An 18,812-nucleotide genomic window follows, 5' to 3' on the forward strand; every position below is an offset into this window, starting at 1 on the left:
GAACCCCTCCTGGCAGCCCTGCTTGGCCCTCCCTGTGCTGCTTGTTCCTTCTGAGGCTTCCTGGCCAGCTGACTCCCTGCTCCCCTCTCCTGATTCCAACAAGCCCCGGTCCACCCTGAGAGCTGAGTTCGTCCCCCCCCATGGCACTGCTGCCTCATTTCACACAGTTTCTCTTTCCTGGATCAGTGTGGGGTTGTCACTGGGCCCAGCCCTGCACAAACCAGAGCTCTGTGTGCTAAACCCAAATCCCAGATACTCCCTCCCTGCTCCCTCCCCAGCGCTGGGAGCACCTGCCAGAGCTGGAGCAGGATGTGTGGGGGCACCAGAGCCTGCCCACACACAGCTGGATCCTGTATTCCAGCGAGGATCATCCCTCATGGATTCAGCATCCCTGCATCCCAGCAGTTTCCCAGTGTGAGGACAAGTTCTCCAGCAGTGCAGCTTCCTGCTTTCCAGTGGGGATCCAGCACCCCGATGACACCAGGCCCTCACTGAGTATCTTGGTGGGGACCAGTCCCCCACTGGCTGTCCTTCAGGAGCTCGTGATGTCTCTGCCACCTGTGCCCCTGTGTCCTGTCCCACGCTGTCCCCCCACCCCACACTCAACCTCTGACATTGCTTCTACAGGGCACGCTCTTGAGAAAACATGGCAAGGGGACAGAGAAGGTAAATAGCTGTGGGCTCCGTGTGTGTCACTGCCCCGGGGCCACACTCGTGGTCTCTCACCCGCCTGCTGTGGAGGTCCCGGCTTGTCCGTGCTTCCTCTGTTGTGCTGTCTGGATGTGCTGTTGCCTGCGTGGTGTCGTGGTGAGGTGTGCTGTGCTGTGTGCTGGGGACAGTCCCAGTTCTGTGTGTCCCCGGGGCAGGGAGCGGGGGCTCTGTGGTGTTCAGGCCCCGTGGGGCGGATGTGGGGTGTCACCCGTGCCCACGGGGGACACTGCCCCACAGCCCTCAGCCCCAGCTGCCTGGCTGGGACAGCGAGGGGTTGAGACCCCCTGCATGGGAGACCCTCCCACAACCCACTGTGAGGGGCTCAGGAAGAGGGGGACCCCCCATGCTGGGCCCTGCTGGGCACAGTGGGGGCCCTGGGGCTGCTGAGATCCCCTGGATCTCTGAGCCTGCTCCCCCTTCCTTGCTGAGCCCCAGCCCTGCCCCGAGGGCTTTCTCCAGTACATGGGCTCTTGCCCTGTCTGGGGGCTCATCACGACAGGGTGGGGGCCCAGCAGTGACCCCAGCCTGCTCCCCAAATCCTGGTTCTTGGGAAGAGCCATGCCAGCATCCGTCTGGGCAAGGCCTGCGGCTCCCCCTCCTCTCCTGGGGGACACTGGCTCCTGCCCAGTTTGCTGAGTGTGCTGGGGGAGCTGATTCCCTCTGATCTCCCAGCCCCAGACGGGGTGGGGAGCAAACGTGCCCCCCCTCAGAAGAGACCTGCCACACTCATCACAGCTTCACCAGCACCAGCATTGGGCTGAGCCTTTGCAGCTGTGCACTGGTGCCAAACCAGAGACACCAGCGGAGAACTGGGCACAGCCAGAGGAGAGTACAGGGCCAGAGCCCTCACGGCTGGGGGATGTGGGGGGCCTGGAGCCGCGGCCGAATGCTGCTGGGGCCACCAGTAACTGTCCCTTGCTGTTCTCTTCCAGAGCAGGGTGAAGCTGCCCAGTCACACTGAAGTAAGGACATGGCTCTTCTGCTCCCCACTTGGCACTGCTCTCTCCCCGTCCCTCCTCCCTGTCCCTTGTCCCTTGTGCTCTGGGTTGGGGGCTCCCAGCTCAGTACAGTGTCCTGTCGTGCTCTGTTTTGGGGACACCAGTGTCCCCAGCTCCCAGCCTGTCCACGGACTGGGGGAGATGGGAACAGTGAGGGTGGAGTTAATGGGACAGAACTGGGTGGGCAGAGGGGTGGGAACAAAGGGTTAATGGGGGGATACAAAATGAGGGCATGGAGGGGGCAGACCCCTGCAGAGGGTAATGGTTAATGGGAGAGATGCTGAGGTTTCTGTGTTGGGAAGGACTGGAACTACTGGTGCTGGGAGAGGGAAGGTGGCGGAGGTCTCTGGGCCCCAGTTTATCCAGTTACATTTGCACGCTGGAGGAGCGTGTGCTCAGCCCGGTGAGAGGTGCCAGCCCAGGGCAGTGAGCAAGATCTGCCCATCCAGGGGGCTGCTGTTCCCGTGGGCACCACGGAATGGCTCCATGGCCCCAGCCATGATGGGGGCACGGGGCAGGCAGAGGCAGCCCGGGTCTCCCACCTGGGGGGCTCCCTGGAGTACCAAGGGGCTGGGAACCTCCCTGAGACCGGGGGCTCCGTGTGGCAGGGGCTGTTTGGTGGCCGTGGGGTACAGGCCACATCCTCCCCGTGCCCGCTGTCCCTCGCACTCGCTCTCTGCTCCCACCACGTCCGATGTCCGAGTGGTCAGTGCTGTGCTGTGCCAGGCCCTGCTGGACGCAGGAGCGGGTGCTTGGAGCACAGGCAGCAGGATGGGACTCTTGGGATGAGCTGCTTGTGCTGAGCAGGGCATGAAGTCCCTGATGCCGGGGTGACGTCCTGCCCTGGGGTCCCCAAGCCTGCAGCCTCACACCTGTGCTGAGAGCTCGGGCTGAGATGGGGGCTGCCAGCCTGGTACCTGTGTCACCTTCCTGGCTGCCGTCCCCTGGAGCCTGGGGGAGCCCCTGGAACTGCAACAAGCTTCTGGCATGATGTGCCCAGCCTGCCCGTGCCACCCCCAGCCTGGCTGCTCACCAGGGCCCTCCCTGTCTCTTTGCTCTCTGCAGGGCACACAGATGATTTTCAACGCGGCCAAGGAGCTGGGGCAGCTCTCCAAGCTGAAGGTGAGGGCTGGGGGTCACCGAGCTGAAGCTGAGAACTGGGGGTGCTGGGGTGCTCTCTGTTCAAGGGTGGGTGCCAGTGCCACTGCTGCCAGGACCCCACCACTGCCCCCTTGCTGGCTTGGCTGGGGTGGGGGCAGCAGGGTCCTGGCCCTGTGCTGAGAGCAGGATTTGTGCCCCCCAGGACCACATGGTGCGTGAGGAAGCCAAGAGCCTGACCCCGAAGCAGTGTGCTGTGGTGGAGCTGGCGCTGGACACCATCAAGGTGAGGGCACTCTGGGGCGCTTCGGGTGCCCCTGGGGCTCTGACCCCGAGGCACAGACACGGGGAGCACCAGGGGGACCCTGGCAGAGCTGCTGAGCAGCCTGAGGCCTTTCCCCCTCCAGCAATACTTCCATGCTGGCGGCGTGGGGCTGAAGAAAACATTCCTGGAGAAGAGCCCCGACCTGCAGTCGCTGCGCTACGCCCTGTCCCTCTACACCCAGGCCACGGATCTGCTCATCAAAACCTTCGTGCAGACCCAGTCGTCGCAGGGTAGGACTCCCTGGCCCCCCGGGCCCTCGTCCTCCCCAGGGGCTCAGCTGCCCCATGGCCAGGACCCACCTTGGCTCTGTCCCAGTGGGGCTGGGGGTCCCAGCCAGGCTCACGGCGGGGGAGAGATGGGTGGGGAAGGAAGGGCTTTTTCCTCCCATGGTTTGCAGGTGAAGAGGGGCCGTGGGTGCCCAGCAGCAGCCTGGCACTCCCCAGCCCCCAGCAAGAACAGTGGGTCCCCAGTGCCAGGGCATTGCTGGACTGGCATGGAAGTGGGGCCTGTGGGTGGGGGGAAGGTCACCCTCTGGCCAAGTGTCACAGTGTTTGTCCCCTCTGTGTTGGCCCCAGGCACCCAACACAGACCAGTCACAGGGTCCACTGGATCCGGGTGTGGTGCCAGGGCCTGTCCTGGGCATGCTGAGTGTCCAACCCCCTGATTTGGGCTCCAGGGTGCTGGGGTGCAGTGCAGGATGCTGGGCACCTTCCAGGGCAGGATCAGCCCTCAGCTCTAAATGCTGCCCTTTATTCTGTCCCTTGGCTGCTTGAGGAGGGCCCTGAGATGCTCGGTGGTGGTCAGGGGCCACTGCAGGGTGCCCCAGCCAGGCTTGTCTGCGTCCTCGGGGAGTGGGACGTGCGTTTGCTGTCCGTGAGTCTCCTTCAAGGGACGTCTGTCCTGTCTGTGCCTCCTGTGCCAGCCATGTCGGGGGCGTGGGGTTGGGTCTGGTGGGTGCCAGCACCCCTGGGTGTACCCTGTCCCCAGGACCCCACACTTGGAGCTGGGGGTGCCTGGCACTCCTGTGTCGCTGCAGTGTTGTCCGGGTGCTTGGCCGTCAGTCTGTCTGCGAGATCTGATCTCTCTTTCTCTTTGTTTCCCCCCCTCCCTCACTGTTCCCGTTCCCCACACACCTCATCTCCTTCCTCCTCTCTTCTTCATCTCTTCCCTCCTCCCTTCTTTTCCATCTCCTCCCTCCTCTCTCTGTTGTCATCTCCTTCCTCCTTCATCTCCTTCCTCCTCTCTGTGTACTCTGTGCCGTGTCTCTGTCTCTTTCTCTCTCCTTCCCACTAGTTCATGGTGGGAAAGGGATTAGGTTTACCCTTAGTGAAGAGGTTTATCCTGAGAAGGGTACGTGTGCTACTCGCCCGCCCCTGCACCTGCCTGCCGCCGGCCTGGGCCAGTAACAGTCCCGGCACCACGGGCTGGGGGGGCCTGGGGACCCCTCAGCATCGCCAGCCTCGGGGACCCCCAGAACGGGCAAACTCCCGCTCCCAGGGCTGCTTTGGGGGGCATTTGGAGGAACTGTGCTCAGCTGTATTGACCACCCCCAGAGCGGGTCGGGGGCTGTCCCCTTGGGAGTAGGGGTGTCTGCCCACGTGCTCTGGGCACCCCACATTGTCTCCAGCACTGCTGCCTGGGGGTGGGCACCCACCGTGACCTCCCCGTGGCACATGTGGCCCTAAGGAGGGCCATGCCACATCCTGTCCCCTTCCTGCCCACCCTGCTGCCCTAAGGACCATTACTAGCCCTGCTCTGGCTCCGTCTGCCTGTCCTGGGGTGCAGGGAATGAGCCCCCCACGGGCCCTGCTTGACCTCCATCACACCCCGCTGGGGGCCGGGGCTGCACCCCCGCTTGGCCTTCCATGCCCAGCCCCCCTCCCCAGCCGCCATCGCCTCCATCCCAGCTCAGCATGGGGGGCGGGGGCCAGGGGCATGGAGGGGAATGTGCCATCGCCAGCCTCGCTCCGGCCTGGCACCCTCGGTGATACACAGGGACACGTCCTCCTTCCCACCCTGAGGGCTTTCCACTGAGCCGGATCTCCGTGGCCCCATCAGAGCCTCTGTCCCTCTGCCTTGCACCCCATCCTTCACCATGGGTGCATGCACAGCTCTGGGGTGGCGTGGGGGGCAGCTGACCTGTTGGTCACAGGTCACCCAAGGTCCCCAGGCTCGGGGACCCCTGGGCTTGATGTGGTCCCTGGGGTGGAGGGGTACGAGGGGGCAGGTCAGCCTCGAGACACTGGTAGGGCTGTGGCTTCCCTGGCCGGATCCCTCCTGCCCAGTGCTGTGCCCATGACACTGTCACCCCTCTGTGGCAAGAGCAGGGGGAGCTGGGCCACTGTCCTCTGCTCCATTCCAGACAGGCCCCTCAGCCCTGCCTGGGCAAGGGGGCGTTCACAGCGGTGGGATGGCAGAGTCAGCCTGGTGCTGAGAGTGTCCTGCCATGTCCGTCACAGCTGCTGCACCCACACTGCTGTGCCTACAGCCCTTTGGGCCACACCCCGCGGTGGGTGACCTGCCTCCTCAGTGGGGTTAGCGTTGGGCAGGGGATGTCAGGAGCACGGGGAGAACAGGCGCTTACATCTCCTCCCTCTGTCACAGGCTCTGGCGTGGATGACCCCGTTGGGGAGGTGTCCATCCATGTGGAGCTCTTGACCCACCCCAGCAGTGGCGAGCACAAAGTCACCGTCAAAGGTGAGTTCTGCTGGCCAGGGTGCTGGGCTCTGGCAGGTGACAGTGCTCCGTGAGCCTCACCTGTCCCCTCCTCGCAGTGGTGGCCGCAAATGACCTCAAGTGGCAGACGTCGGGCATCTTCCGGCCCTTCATCGAGGTCAACATCATCGGGCCCCACCTCAGTGACAAGAAGAGGAAATTCGCCACCAAATCCAAGAACAACAGCTGGGCCCCCAAGTACAACGAGAGCTTCCAGTTGTGAGTGGCACCGCGGGCTGGGGACGTGGGGACAGGCTGGGGGACGTGTCCCCCGCATGTGGGCACCTCTGGGGTCTCCCAGTGAGTTTGCTAATCCTCAATGGGATGATTTAGGTATTTTCTCATTGGTAAAAGCAGGGAGGGGGGGAAGGAGTAAAAAGGAAAAGGCTTTTTTAGGGGTATGGGTGGGGACAGCAGCCATGTAGGGGCTGTTAGAGGGCTGGGATAGGGGTGGAGTGTGACCCCAACACTGCCCATCCCTTGTCCCCCCTCAGCACGCTGGGGACGGAGACGGGCCCCGAGTGCTACGAGCTGCAGGTGTGTGTGAAGGATTACTGCTTCGCCCGGGAGGACCGCACCGTGGGCATCGCCGTGCTGCAGCTGCGGGACATCCTGCAGCGCCCTGGCTGCGCCTGCTGGCTGCCCCTGGGCCGCCGCATCCACATGGACGACACTGGGCTCACCGTGCTGCGCATCCTGTCCCAGCGCAACAACGACGAGGTGGCCAAGGAGTTCGTCAAGCTCAAGTCGGACACGCGCTCGGCCGAGGAGGGCAGCAGTTAAACTCCTCGGGCCCCCCAGCCCTCGCCCCCTGCTCCCGGCCCCCTGACAGAATCCTCCAGCCGTGTATAAGCCATAGGAGTGGCCACAGAGGAGTCGCCGTCGCGGCCCTGGGGAGGGCGTGCCGTGGCTGCAGTGACAGACCCTCCCCTCCCTCCCTGGCCATGCTGGCTGGGTGACCGCGGTGCCGGGCACAGCCAGGCCCCCGTCCTGCCTCGCAGGAAGGTGCTGGGGCTGGGGGGCTGCAGGAAAGGGCTGGACCCGAGCCTGGGTGAGGGGCGCGATTCGCCCTTCCCCAGCCTGTCTGAGATGGAGGAACCCCAGTGGCCCATCCCTGAACCTCCACTGTCCCACCCAGCCCCAAACCTCACCGAGTGACGCAAGGAAAGGGTTGGGGAGGGTGTGTGTGTCTCGTGCCATGTGCGGGTGTTGGTGAGTGGCTGGCACAGCTCGATGGCCCCTTGTCGCCATCCCTGGTGTGCCCTGAGGGCAGGGCGGCTCCCAGCCCTGAGCACCTGTACATATGTAAATACCTGTACATACAGGGCAGCTGGACAGGCTGTGTCCTGCACCCGGAAGGGCTATTGGGGCTGTTGGGTTGGCGGGTGCAGCCCCCACGTGCCCTGCACAGGGTCCCCCCCTCCCTGGCTGGCAGCAGCATCACCAGGGTCGGGAGCAGCAGGGAGCAGCCCCCGGCCCATATCCTGTCTTCCCTGCCTTGCTGCCACCGTGGGCTGCCCCACTGCCCCCCACAAGGTGCCAGGGCTGGGGGGAGGCAAGGGCTGGGGGCACCAGGGCAGAGGGACTCATTCCTCTTTGCTCTGGCCGGTGGGGACCAGCATCCCTGAGCAGTGCAGCCCACGGGATCTCCTTGGCCCAAGCAAAACCCGTCCCAGCCCGCCCCAGAGACCCCCTCCCTCCAGTCCCCCAGTAAGCACCAGTTCTGTGCCCCCAGTTCCCCAGTGAGCACCATTTCTGTGTGGTAAGTGGTGTGCATGTCTCGTGCGAGTGCCTGGGAGGCCTGGGTGTGTGGTGGTGGGGTGGCCACCCCAGCCGGCCAGTTTGCCCCGAGTCCTGGGGCAGGCAGCGGCCTCATGACCCCACAAGTCAATACAGCTCTCTCAGCCCCCTCCCGTCCCAAAACAGGGTACCCCAACCGGCCCCCACGCTCCTTTTTCTAGAGGGTTTGCCTGGGACCAAAGGGTTTCACTTTCCTCTCTCGTTTCTGTTCAATGTTTACACCCTTTTTCTACCGGCTGCTCCTGCACGGCCAGGCTGGGGCTCGGCCCCGCACCCCGACCGTGGTGCCCCTGGCCCTGTGCCCCCTCCCCAGACTGTCCTGTTTGGCATGTGATTGAACTGACCAATTCTGCTCCTGTAGCACGGTGTCACCGATGCCTGTGTGTCTGTCCCGCCGGCGGCGGCGGCTCCCATGGATGCATGACAGTGAGATGTTTTGCACTATTTTGAATTTTTTGGGCTCTGTAAAAATATTTTATTATAACTGACATTAAAAAGCACACCCTTCACTGTGGCTCCTGTGGGGAGTTGGGAGGGGACAGGCACCTGGGGGCCCCCCCAGCCCCACTCCCATCCCAGTGCAGCACTTCCACCTTTAAAGTGAAAACCAGGCATATCCAACCCCAAGGATAACCAGCTCCAAGATTAACCAGCTCCAAGATTAACCAGCTCCAAGGACCAATAGCCCAGGGATGGTCCCTGCTGCTGCTCCATGAGGGTGCCTTTGCACCAAGGATAGGTGTTAAATGGAATCACAGAACACAGAATCCTGGAATATCCTGAGTTGGAAGCGACCCTCAGGGATCATTGATCCAACCCCTGGCCCTGCACAGACACCCCAACAACCCCAGCCTGGGCATCCCTGAGAGCGCTGTCCAAACGCTCCTGCAGCTCTGGCAGCCTCGGGGCCGGGCCCATTCCCTGGGGAGCCTGGGCAGTGCCCAGCAGCCTCGGGGGGAAGAACCTTTCCCTGAGCTCCATGCCCAGCCCTGACCCAGCTCCAGCCGTTCCCTGGGCTCCTGTCCCTGTCCCAGAGCAGAGCTCAGCCCCTGCCCCTCCGCCTCCCCTCGGGAGGAGCTGCAGAGCTGGGACAGACCTGTCCTGGGAGGTGATCAGGGACAGCCAGCACAGCCTCACTGAGGGCAAACCCATCCCTTGCTGCTCTCGTGGCCTTCCATGCTGGGGTGACTCTTTCAGCAGAGAAGGGATGAGCTGTGGCTGGCACCTCCCTGGACTTCTGTGAGGCTTTTGGCACAGTCCCTCGAAACACTTTCTCACTAAATTGGATTGATGTAATTTGATGAATGCAGGGCCCTGATGACCTACAGAGAGAGCTGGGGCTGTTCCTGGGGTCTGGCACAGTCCTGCTTCACCCTTGAGAATTGTGGGGCTGCCACCAGGCTTTGCTAGAATTGTGGAATGACTTAGGCTGAAAGGGACCTTTAAAGCCCAAGTCCAACCCCATCCTGGCTCTTGGGCTCATCCCTTTCCAGTGATCCATGGTGGATACAACATTTCTTGAGGGTTCCTGGATTAATTAATTAGCTTTAATCATCATAATTTCACATGGGGCTCCTGTGCCTATGTGAAAAGAGAGCAGAGGTTCCCTGGGAGGCCACGGTAGCACAGGCTGTGCCCTTGCAGCCCCGGAGGTGCCTGGGGAGCAGAGCTGCACCTGCAGCCCCTGGAGGAGCCTGCCCAGAGAGGGGGATCTGCCCTACGGTGGCTCTGACCCCGTGGAGAGGCTGTGCTGGGGCAGAAGCTCAGGGATCCAGCCAGGGTGGGTTCATGGAGGGCTGGCACCCACGGGAGGAACCCCACACTACAGCGGGGGAAGAGAAGGAGGAGGAAGGAGCAGCAGGGACAAGGGGTGATGAACTGACCACAAGCTCCATTGCCCATCCCCCTACACAGCTCTGGGGGAGGAGGTAGAGAATTTGGGAGGGAAGTTGAGCCTGAGGAGAAAGGAGAGGTGGAAGGAAGTTATTTTAAGGTTTATTTCTATTTGCCATTATCTTCATAGGAGTCAATTAACAACAATTTAAACAAGTTCCCCCCAGCTGAGGCTGGGAGGGTAAATGCTGAGTGATCTTCCTGACTGGACCTTGATCCAGGAGCCTTTTGGAGGGCAGAATCGTGACCCTGGGGGCCTTTTGGCAGCTATATAAATATCATGGGGAGTTTGAAACCAAGTGCTGCCCTTCACTCCCATCCCCGAGGGCTCCCTGCAAGCCGTAAAAGGCACTAATTTTTGGGATCTGTACCTCAATAAAACCAAAAGGCTCTGAAACGCAGGGATGGACACACCGGCTCTCAGTACCAGGCTTCAGGGAGCTTCAGGATGAGAGGAAATGGCCTGAAGTTGCACCAGGACAGATTTATATTGGATATTAGGGAAATTTCTTCACTGAAAGCAGGGTCAGGCCTTGGTGCCCAGGGCCAGAGTGGAATCAACATCCCTGGAAGCATTCAAACACTGCAAAGATGGGGCACTGGAGGATGTGGCTGAGTGGTGAACATGGGTTGAGAGCTGGACTTGAGTCTTTTCCAACCATGATTCTATGAACTAATTAGGACCTGAGGTACATAAAAATCAGTTATTTTAGAATATGGCCTGCTGAAGTCATGGCAAGTTAGTATTTGTATTACAATATATTTAAGAGTAAAGACAAAAAGGGGATTTTTAAAATGTAATAATTTATGCACCAGCTGCCCACTGTGAGCAGGACGATAATGAGAGAGTTGCCCTCAAACCCTGTTCAGGAAGTCCAAGTGAAGCTCTGAGCAAGCCTGGTGGCCACTTGGTCTGTGAGCTCTGGGATGTGATGCTGGGCACTGGAAAACCCAAACCCACCTCGAGTGGGAAAACGGACTGGGTGTAACCAGACTCCTTTAAGCCTGGAGAAGGCTCTAGGGAGACCTCAGAGCTCCTTTCAGTGCTTTGAGGGGCCCCAGGAGAGCTGGAGAGGGACTTTGGACAAGGGTGAATGGCTTCCACTGCCAGAGAGCAGGACTGGGTATTACTGGTCCATCTTCCCACCACCAGATCTCACCTCAGTCACAGAATGGAAAACAGTTGGATTCTTGAACTTAAATTCAAGTCCCTCTGAGCCCTGATGCTCATGCCACTTCATCCTACCACCTTCATGCACCTCCCAGTCCTCATGTTCCCAAAGCCATTGTAACTCAAGACCAGGACACAGCATTTTCATGGGATTGGTTCATCTACTCCTGAAATGGATCCTGTTTATGGAGAAAGGGGAGGCTTGTGTTCAGGAGATACTGCAATTCCTCAGAGGAATTCCTTGAGACAGGAGGCTGAGGGGCAGTGTTTAACTGGAACTGCACGGGTGGTTCAGGGAGCAGTGTACAATTACTGACTCCTTCTCAAGAGGAGCCCAAACCTCTCTAGAAAGGCTCCTGCTCCTCCATGACTCCTGCCAACACTCCTAACCCGAACAGGCTGAGGAGTTAAAGTCTGTGTGACATCAGCTAAGCCAGGTCATTCAAATAAATGCTCCCTGTCTTCACAGGAAGCAGGTAAGTCTGTTCCAAGCCTGCTGCCCACCCCTTCTCTGGGGCCAAAAGAGCTCCCTCCCACCGCCCTGCAAACAGCCTCAATGCCAGAGTTACCTGCAAAGACTTTTCTTAACTCCAAAGGATTAAAACGTGGCCAACTCCCCCAGTGCAGGACTGTCAGGGGCCCTGCCTGTGTCACAAACAAGGCACACAAATTTCAATAAATAAACAACTTCACAGTCAAAAGATGCTGAACCCCTGCCCTCACGGCCTTCCCAAACTTCAGAGGGTGCAGACACCTTGAAATGGGGCACTGGCAGCAGCCCAGGGGCAGCCCCAGGCTCAGCAGTGGCCAAGGAAGGCCAGGCTGAGGGTCTCAGGGATGTGGAGCTCATCCAGGTGCAGCGGGGAGGCAGTGAAAGGCAGGCGAGCAGGGAAGAGGTGGCTGGTGTCCACCAGGAGCTGGACTGTACTGGTCCTGCAGCCACCTCTGTGGGGACAATGGTCACATCAGGACTGCCCCAGCGTGGGGGTGTCCATGCAGGGCAGCCCCCGGGCCCCGCTCACCTCCACGCTGCTGCTGAAGCCCCACGGCTGGGGTGTACGCCCGGAGGAGCTTCACAACCTGCACGAGAGGGCGGGGACGTCAACAGGGCAGGGCTGGGCACATCCTGGCATTTCTGGGCACAGCCTGGTCCCAGGAGCCCCAGGGTAAGGTGGATGCCCAGCAGGCAAGAGCTCCAACCCTCCCAGTACCTGCTGGGGCGTCAGCACCGTGCAGAGGCTGCACAGAGCTCCGGCGTCCTCCTCTGTCACCTTCTTCCCCTGCAGCAGCTGGGCAGCCTGGACCAGGGGCTCCAGCTCCTCACAGAGCTCCTGCTCTGCTGCAGCCCCTGCGCCCACAGCCACTGCTCCACCTGGCTGGTGTTGTACCTGCCAGGGACACGGCTCAGGGCAGGGCATGGGCCACCTCCCGCCACCCCCAGGGACACGTGCCCCACTCGGGGACTGACCTGAGCTGGATGCCACAGCTCCACGAGCACGCGTCCTTCCTCAGGAGCAGGCAGTTGAGGGTGGTGCCACTGATGAGGAAGGGGAGCTGGCACAGGGCCTGGTGGCCCACTCTGGGGGCCAGCCCATGGCGGTCCAGAGTGGCGTGGAAAGAGCCCAGGCACTGCAGCAGCTCGGACAGGGAGTGGGCAGGGGCTGAGGCTGAGGAGGAGCAGTGATGGCCAGGGGTCAGGGGGAGGACAAGCCCTGGATGGGCTCGCTCTCCAGCATGGCAGCAACTAAAGGGTACAAAAAGCTCATCGCAGAGGCTCACAAACCCTGGGTGGTGCCTCAAGCAGCCAGGCTCTGCTCTGGGGCTCTGTGTCCCAGCTGGGGGTACAGCAGGGCTCCCACATCGCTCCCTAAGGAGTCACTGCAGCTCATCCCACGGCAAGGAAGGGGTCAGCCCCAAACCCACTCCTGTCCCCCAGCCCCTCTTACCCAGTTCTGCTTCTCGAGCTGCAGCACGTGGTACTGCAGCCCCTCCTGGCCCTGCAGCTCCTGGCTCAGGGCTGCCTGCTGCTGGCTCAGCTGCTTCAGGGAGCAGATGTCGAGGTGCAGCCCCTGGACCTCCTCTTCGTTCTGCTGCTTCTCCTCCCTCAGCTGGCTCACCAGCAGCCTGCACACCAGCACAGGGAAACTGAGGCACTACAGCCCCACCCCAGCCCTTGGGAGGCTGCCGAGGAGGCAGAACTGCAGAAGCAGCAGCTGCTTTCCCCCCAGAAGCTGCAGAACTGGGGTTCAGCCCCTGCCCAGGCACCCTGAGGCAGCATAGCCCCAGCCTTTCCCCTCTGAGCACGGAGCACATGTGGCACAGCCCAGGAACGGGCTCCACCAGCGCTCAGGAGGTTCTTGTGGAGTCCAGGACATCCCACCTGCTCACAGAGATGCTCTGAGCATGGTGGGATGCCCCAGCCCCATCCAGGAAAACACAGCTGGGTAGGGCGGATGGAAGGGGAGTCAGGGGTGCCCCACTCCCAGCTGGGTGCCTGCCTCTCACGAGGGAGGATGGGGCTGCTCCAAAGAGGATTTGCAGCTGCTCAGCACCACAAGCTGGGCCACAGCTGGTTAAACACCAGGAAAAGCCCCACCAGCAGCATGGGGGAGCCAGCCTCAGCTGAGACCATCTCCCTGGGAGCACACTCACCTGTTGGCAACCTGCACTGCATCGTAGGCGTATCTCAGGTCATCGCCCACCACCTGCCCCGAGCTCCTGCCCGGTCCCGGCATCTCCGCTGTGTTCTGTGCAGGGGAAAACGGGGTGAGACCAGTCCAGACCCAGCCCTGCCAGCGTGGACACAGCCTGGACCCAGCCCTGCTCATGGCATCGGGGCAGCAGCTCACCCTGCACTTGAGGAGTTCCAAGCATTTCTTCTCCTCCAGCTGCAATGAGCCCTTGAACCTCGGCAGCTCCTCCCAGGTCCGAGCCAGCTCCTCCTTGGGGAGGAGATACGACTTCTCCAAGGGGTCCTGGCTCCCCACACCACTCAGGGTCTCACTACCAGGCTGTGGCTCCTCCAGCCCCTGTGCAGAGACAGGGCTTGAAAGAGCAGCCAGTGAATCCTGGGGACAGCCCTCCCGAGGGGACCAGCCCCCAGCCAGCTGCCTTGGGGCACATCTGTCCTCACAGCCAAGGGAAGGCACAGCCCACTTGTCACCCCCACCACACTGTCCCCAGTGTCCCCACTGGCCTCAGCCTGCAGGTCAGAGCCGTCTCTCAAGGGAGCCGTGGACACAGAGGAGGACAAGAAGCTGCTCTCGGAGCCCTGGAAGCTCTCTGAGGAAGGGGATCGTCTCCAGGTGCTTTGCTAAGTGGGGAAGAGAAGGACGAGGTTGATCCTCTGCTGCCACATCCCCTGGAGGAGTGACAGCCTCGGGAGGGCACCTGGGCTGGGGACCCCCAGCAGATGAACTGGGGAATCCACTTCTCCCAGAGCAGAGCAGCCAGCACTGCCCACTCCGCATGAGGAGCCAGGGAAGGGGTTGCCGGGAGGCTCCCATTTCCGGGCCGGGCCCTCACCCTGTGGAAGGGTCTCATAGTCCTGCTCCAGGTGGGCGTATTCCTGCTCCAGGCTCCGGTAGCGCTCCTGCTCCTCCTCCAGCTCCCACAGCAGCCCCTGGCTCTCCCGTGCCATTTGCTGGTGCAGCTCTGTGGGGACAGACACAGAGGGGAGTGGGGACAACCACGCCGTGACCCCTCGGAGAGGGGATGTGCCTCTGCCTGCAGGACCTGCTCATACCCCGGGCGATGAGGGGGTCAGAGCACCCCTTTTGCCTTCCAGATCCTGACTGCTCCAACGTGTGCTGGATCAGGGCATCTCTCTCCTCCCCCAGCTGCAGCTGCACAGCCTCCATCTCCACCAAGCGCTGCGGGAAGGCAGAAGGGAGGTACAGCCTGAGCCCTGCCCAGTGGACTCCCACTGCATGTTCCCAGGAGAGCCCTATGGAGCCCCAGAGGAGCAGGAGCATCCCCCAACAGACCTCCCTAAGCTCCTCGACCTCCAGGCCCAGGCAGCTGTGCCTCTCCAGCTGCTCCAGCTGCTCGACCTGGGCATTGCCAGCTGTGTCCTCCTGCAGCCACCAGAACTCATCCTGCAGGCGCTGCAGCTCCTTGGCGTGGGCAGCCCTGAGCCCTGAGAGCTGCTCCACCAGCTGCTGCTTCTCCTGGGCGTGGGGCGAGGGACAGAGCACCAGGCAGGGTTGGGAACAGGGGCAGGGTCAGGAACAGGGGCAGGGACACATCGCCACGTGTCACAGCACTGAGAGCCCCGTGCACTCAGGCTGCCCCTCTGTAATGAGACCCCATTTCCCATCATCTCCTTGGAGCCCTGAGCCATAGAATCCTCCCCCTCCAGAGCTCAGGCCTTGGGAGAGCAGCTGTCCCTGACCTGCCACCCCCATGGGCTCTAAAGCCATGGCAAAGCTCACGTGTGGGTCCCTTCCCCGCCACCAGGCTGGTCCTCACAGCGGGATTACCCTGCCCTGTTTCCTCCAACTCCCAGACAGGATCACACCACCTCCCTCGTCCTCCAGAGACACCCCCAGAACTGGAGCAGCCACAGTCAGAGCAGAGAAACCCAGATGGCGAAAAGGGATGCTGCCAGCAGCAGAGTGGAACATGTCACACCAGGACTGTCCCCAGCACTTGACACTGCTGTGAGGCTGCACCCAGGGGAGTGCCCCACCCGTCCCAAGGAGCACAGAAACCTGGGAACAAAGCCCAGAGGCACCGCTTCTCCTGGGGACCCACGTCAGGCAATCAGCTCCTGCCCCAGGCCCAGGACACAGCTGGGCCAGGGCCAGGTAAGAGGTGGTCAGCACAAAACCCTGCCCCTGGGACCCCCCTGGGACCCACCTGCTTGTCCAGCCTGCACTGCAGCTGGATCACCTTGCTCTCCATGCCCTTGTGCAGCTGCTTGTAGTGCCTGACCGAGCGCACCTTGAGCCGCAGCCGGCTCAGCTCCCGTCGCACCCGGGCCCGGCGGCAGCAGCTCTGCAGGAGCAGCACAGCCCTGCACACGTGGCCATAGCACCTCCGGGCCAGCCAGCCTCTGGATCAGCACGGCCTGGTGGTGCCACACCACCCGCAGGGGCAGAGACAGGGCGGTGGCACCACCGGCACCCCCGGAGGGGAGTCAGGCACCCCCCGCCCTGCTGGGCTCCCACCTCTCGGTACCGGCACCGGGCAAATGGGCCCCGGGCGAAGGCCTGGATGGTGACGGCGGCCTGGCGCAGGTGCAGGAACGAGCGTCGGGCCAGGACCATCCTCAGGGTCTTCTGCAGCACCACGGCAGCCCTGGTCCTCCGCAGCATCCTCACAAACCTGTGGGGATGGCAGGGAGCTGGGCAGGGAGCCAAGAGGGGGAACAGGGAGCTGGGCAGGAGGTGGCAGAGCCTGGAGGGGGGACAGAGCTGTGTAGATACAAAAATGCTGCTAGCAAGGATTTTCTTGCCATTTTCTAAGTCCGTGAGAGACTTTTCTCTCACGCAGAAGAGGTAGCAGAGTTCTGTAAACAACCAAACACCTGCAACCTTGAAAAGTCTTGTTTATGGTATACTAGAAAAATATTTTGACAATGGATGTTTTAGGATTTTGGCCAATCACCCCAAGGGGTGGCTGATCCTTTGTCCAATTAGACTATGAAGAAAAAAGTCTATAAAAGAGTTTGTAAAAGAATTAAATAAATCAATCTTGCTGCACAATTCCTGCCTGCTGGATCTTCTCTCCTCCTCCTCCCTATGGCTGCGGGACATGGTGATATACCCTAGGGCTCAGGCCAGCGGTAATAGAGCTGAGCAAGGGGTGGCAGAGCCTAGACAGGAGGTGGCAGAGCCTATAGAGGAAACAGAGCTGAGCAAGGGGTGGCAGAGCCCAGAGAAGGGACAGCAAAGCCTGAAAGAGAGGGCAGAGAGCAGGGCAAGGGGGGGCTCCTTAGGCAGAGGGAGGACAAAGCCCTGGGCAGGGGGTGGCAGAGCCTGCGCCCCACCCCATGGGGACACCCGTGTCAGAGCCCAGCCCAGAGCCGGCAGCGCTGCCGTCTGTCCCCAGCCGTGTCCCCGCTCCGCTGCGGGCACAGCGCGGCCCCGGCGGTGCCGCTGGAGCTGGGTGCCGGCTGCCCGCGGGCTCCGGACACGCAGCTCCTCCAGCACGGACACCTGGCCAGCCCGGAAAAACACCTTGGTCTGCCCATACTCGTACCTGCTGGGGTCCTGCAGCAAAGGGAGAGTCAGTCCCAGGACAGAGCACTGCCCAGGCTCCTCCAGGAGGGATCCTTCCCATCCCGCCTCCCTTGAGGCGGAGCTCATCCCCAGCTCACCCATTTCTGTGCCTCAGTGGGCACCAAAACACGGGGAAAAGCACCTGCAAGGGACACTCTGGTATCACAGCTGCATCCCCAAAGCAGGACCCTTACTTGAAGCAGTCTCCCAAGGGCAGTGCTGCAGATCTGCTTCACGATGGTGCCCTTCAGTGCTGAGGCCAACAGCAGGTCTGCAGCCTTCACAGACCTTCATTTGGACATGGGTAACTTCTACTCGTGAGAAAAGCCCGTGAGAAGAAAAGCAGTTAGTTTTTATCCATGAGGATATAGTATAAACAGAAGCATGAAAGTTAAAAAACAGGAGAAAAACAGCAACATATCCACACCTGTTATTTTTCTGAATGCTTGAATGCTCATGCCACAGGTAGCCAATGACTATATGTTTTAGTTGATAGTAGCCCGTAAGTCTATTGTAGTAGTTTAGCACCCAATGAATCTGTAACACAAATGACAACATACAAAAAGTGTACAAAAGGGGCTGCTTTGTTTAATAAAAGCCTCTTCTGCACTTTATGCGAGGCACTGTCCGCGCGTGTCGTGACTGCCCCAACATCGACACCCGGTGCGGCGTGCGAGGAACTGCAAGAAAATTGAGCGCCGGGAGAGAGCGGAGGGGACGGAGCTCTGCAGCCAAAGAGCACTGGGGAGAAGTGCCAAAAGCCTTGGGACGACTAGGTAGGCTACAGGGGACCATGGGGAATCAAATATCCCAAGAAGAAAAAGCTACAGTAAATGTATGGACGCTCATGCTAAACAAACGAGGCATTAAGTATGATAAACAAATGCTAAAAACTTTATTGCTGTGGGTGCCTTTAAGGTGGCAACCTGGGAAAAAGTTGGACTGCGAATTCTTGATTTCGCTTCCCGGGGTGATGAGGCTGCAAAAACTCGGCTCACAACCTGGAGGGCGGTGTTGGAGACTTTAAAAGCGGTAGAAAAGGAACGGGACTTAGAACCGCGGGACCCCGCGGATGCGGAGGATAAAGCGAAGGCGCAGAAGAGACAGGAGGGAACAGGGGAAGCCGCTGGGGCCGGTGAGAACCCGGGCACAGAGACAAAGGCGCCGGCAGAAACCGCCTTTGGGCCGTGTCCTGAGTCATCGAACTGCGAGCCGCTAATGAGTCCTACAACAGACCGACCCCTGCCCCGGAACCGCAACAGCGATCAGCAACCAGCAACCCCAGCCCGCCGCTCCCCTGCCCCGAGAGCCACCCGCCCTGTCCGCGGCGCCGGGGCAGCCGCTCCCGCACAAGGGCGGCGGCGGGGTAGCAATGCCACACGGAGCAGCAGCGCCACACGGGGCGGCGGGGCAGCAGCGCCACACGGGGCGGCGGGGCAGCAGTGCCACACGGGGCGGGGCAGCAGTGCCACACGGGGCGGGGCAGCAGTGCCACACGGCGGGGCAGCAGCGCCACACGGCGGGGCAGCAGCGCCACACGGGGCAGCAGTGCCACACGGCTCCGCGCCAGGTGCACCCCGTCCCGGCCGGTCGCTTCCACCGCCGCTCCGCGCCGGTACTGGCGGCGGGGTGGGGCGGGGCCGCGCCGGGCGCTACCATCTCCAATAGCTCGGTGGGGCGTGGCGGCACCGCGCCCTCACTTGAAGCGGCGGAAGGAAGGACGGACCTTGGGGCCGACTGTCCCGGTCCCGCTGGTCTGGCAGCTCCGTTCTATACACCCCTGCCCGATGACCTCTGGTCCGACGGAGAGGGCGAGCCGAAGCCAGAGGCTCCCCCTGCTGTGGATTCCCCCGCTTTTCCTGCAATGGACCGGCCTT

General features: G+C 61.5%; 2 protein-coding genes across 22 annotated transcripts in view; one reads left to right on the forward strand and one right to left on the reverse strand.

Moving 5' to 3' along the window:
- Positions 1-9,723, forward strand: part of UNC13A (unc-13 homolog A) — a 39,244-nt gene extending 29,521 nt beyond the window's left edge. For 9 of the 21 annotated variants that reach the window (XM_048287772.1, XM_048287782.1, XM_048287781.1 and 6 more), the window contains 9 exons: positions 628-666; positions 1,644-1,673; positions 2,775-2,831; positions 3,013-3,093; positions 3,215-3,362; positions 4,426-4,482; positions 5,737-5,829; positions 5,907-6,066; positions 6,342-8,156. In XM_048287772.1, coding sequence (XP_048143729.1) covers positions 628-666; positions 1,644-1,673; positions 2,775-2,831; positions 3,013-3,093; positions 3,215-3,362; positions 4,426-4,482; positions 5,737-5,829; positions 5,907-6,066; positions 6,342-6,630 — 954 coding nt within the window. In that variant the 3' untranslated portion in view covers positions 6,631-8,156. Of the gene's footprint in view, positions 1-627; positions 667-1,643; positions 1,674-2,774; positions 2,832-3,012; positions 3,094-3,214; positions 3,363-4,425; positions 4,483-5,736; positions 5,830-5,906; positions 6,067-6,341; positions 8,157-9,712 lie in introns of those variants that run through there. The other 12 variants (XM_048287784.1, XM_048287780.1, XM_048287778.1 and 9 more) reach the window with 5 other exon arrangements.
- LOC125317652 lies at positions 9,461-13,834 on the reverse strand. The gene is made up of 8 exons (XM_048287535.1): positions 13,823-13,834; positions 13,561-13,740; positions 13,364-13,458; positions 12,658-12,835; positions 12,180-12,455; positions 11,923-12,099; positions 11,734-11,791; positions 9,461-11,656 (listed from the first exon to the last, which is right to left on the reverse strand). The coding sequence occupies exons 1-8, from the start codon at positions 13,832-13,834 to the stop codon at positions 11,310-11,312; spliced, it is 1,323 nt and encodes a 440-aa protein (XP_048143492.1). The 3' UTR covers positions 9,461-11,309.
- Between the last annotated feature and the right edge of the window lie 4,978 nt (positions 13,835-18,812).

This window comes from Corvus hawaiiensis, chromosome 28 (assembly GCF_020740725.1).
Source record: "Corvus hawaiiensis isolate bCorHaw1 chromosome 28, bCorHaw1.pri.cur, whole genome shotgun sequence".
Classification (NCBI taxonomy): domain Eukaryota; kingdom Metazoa; phylum Chordata; class Aves; order Passeriformes; family Corvidae; genus Corvus; species Corvus hawaiiensis.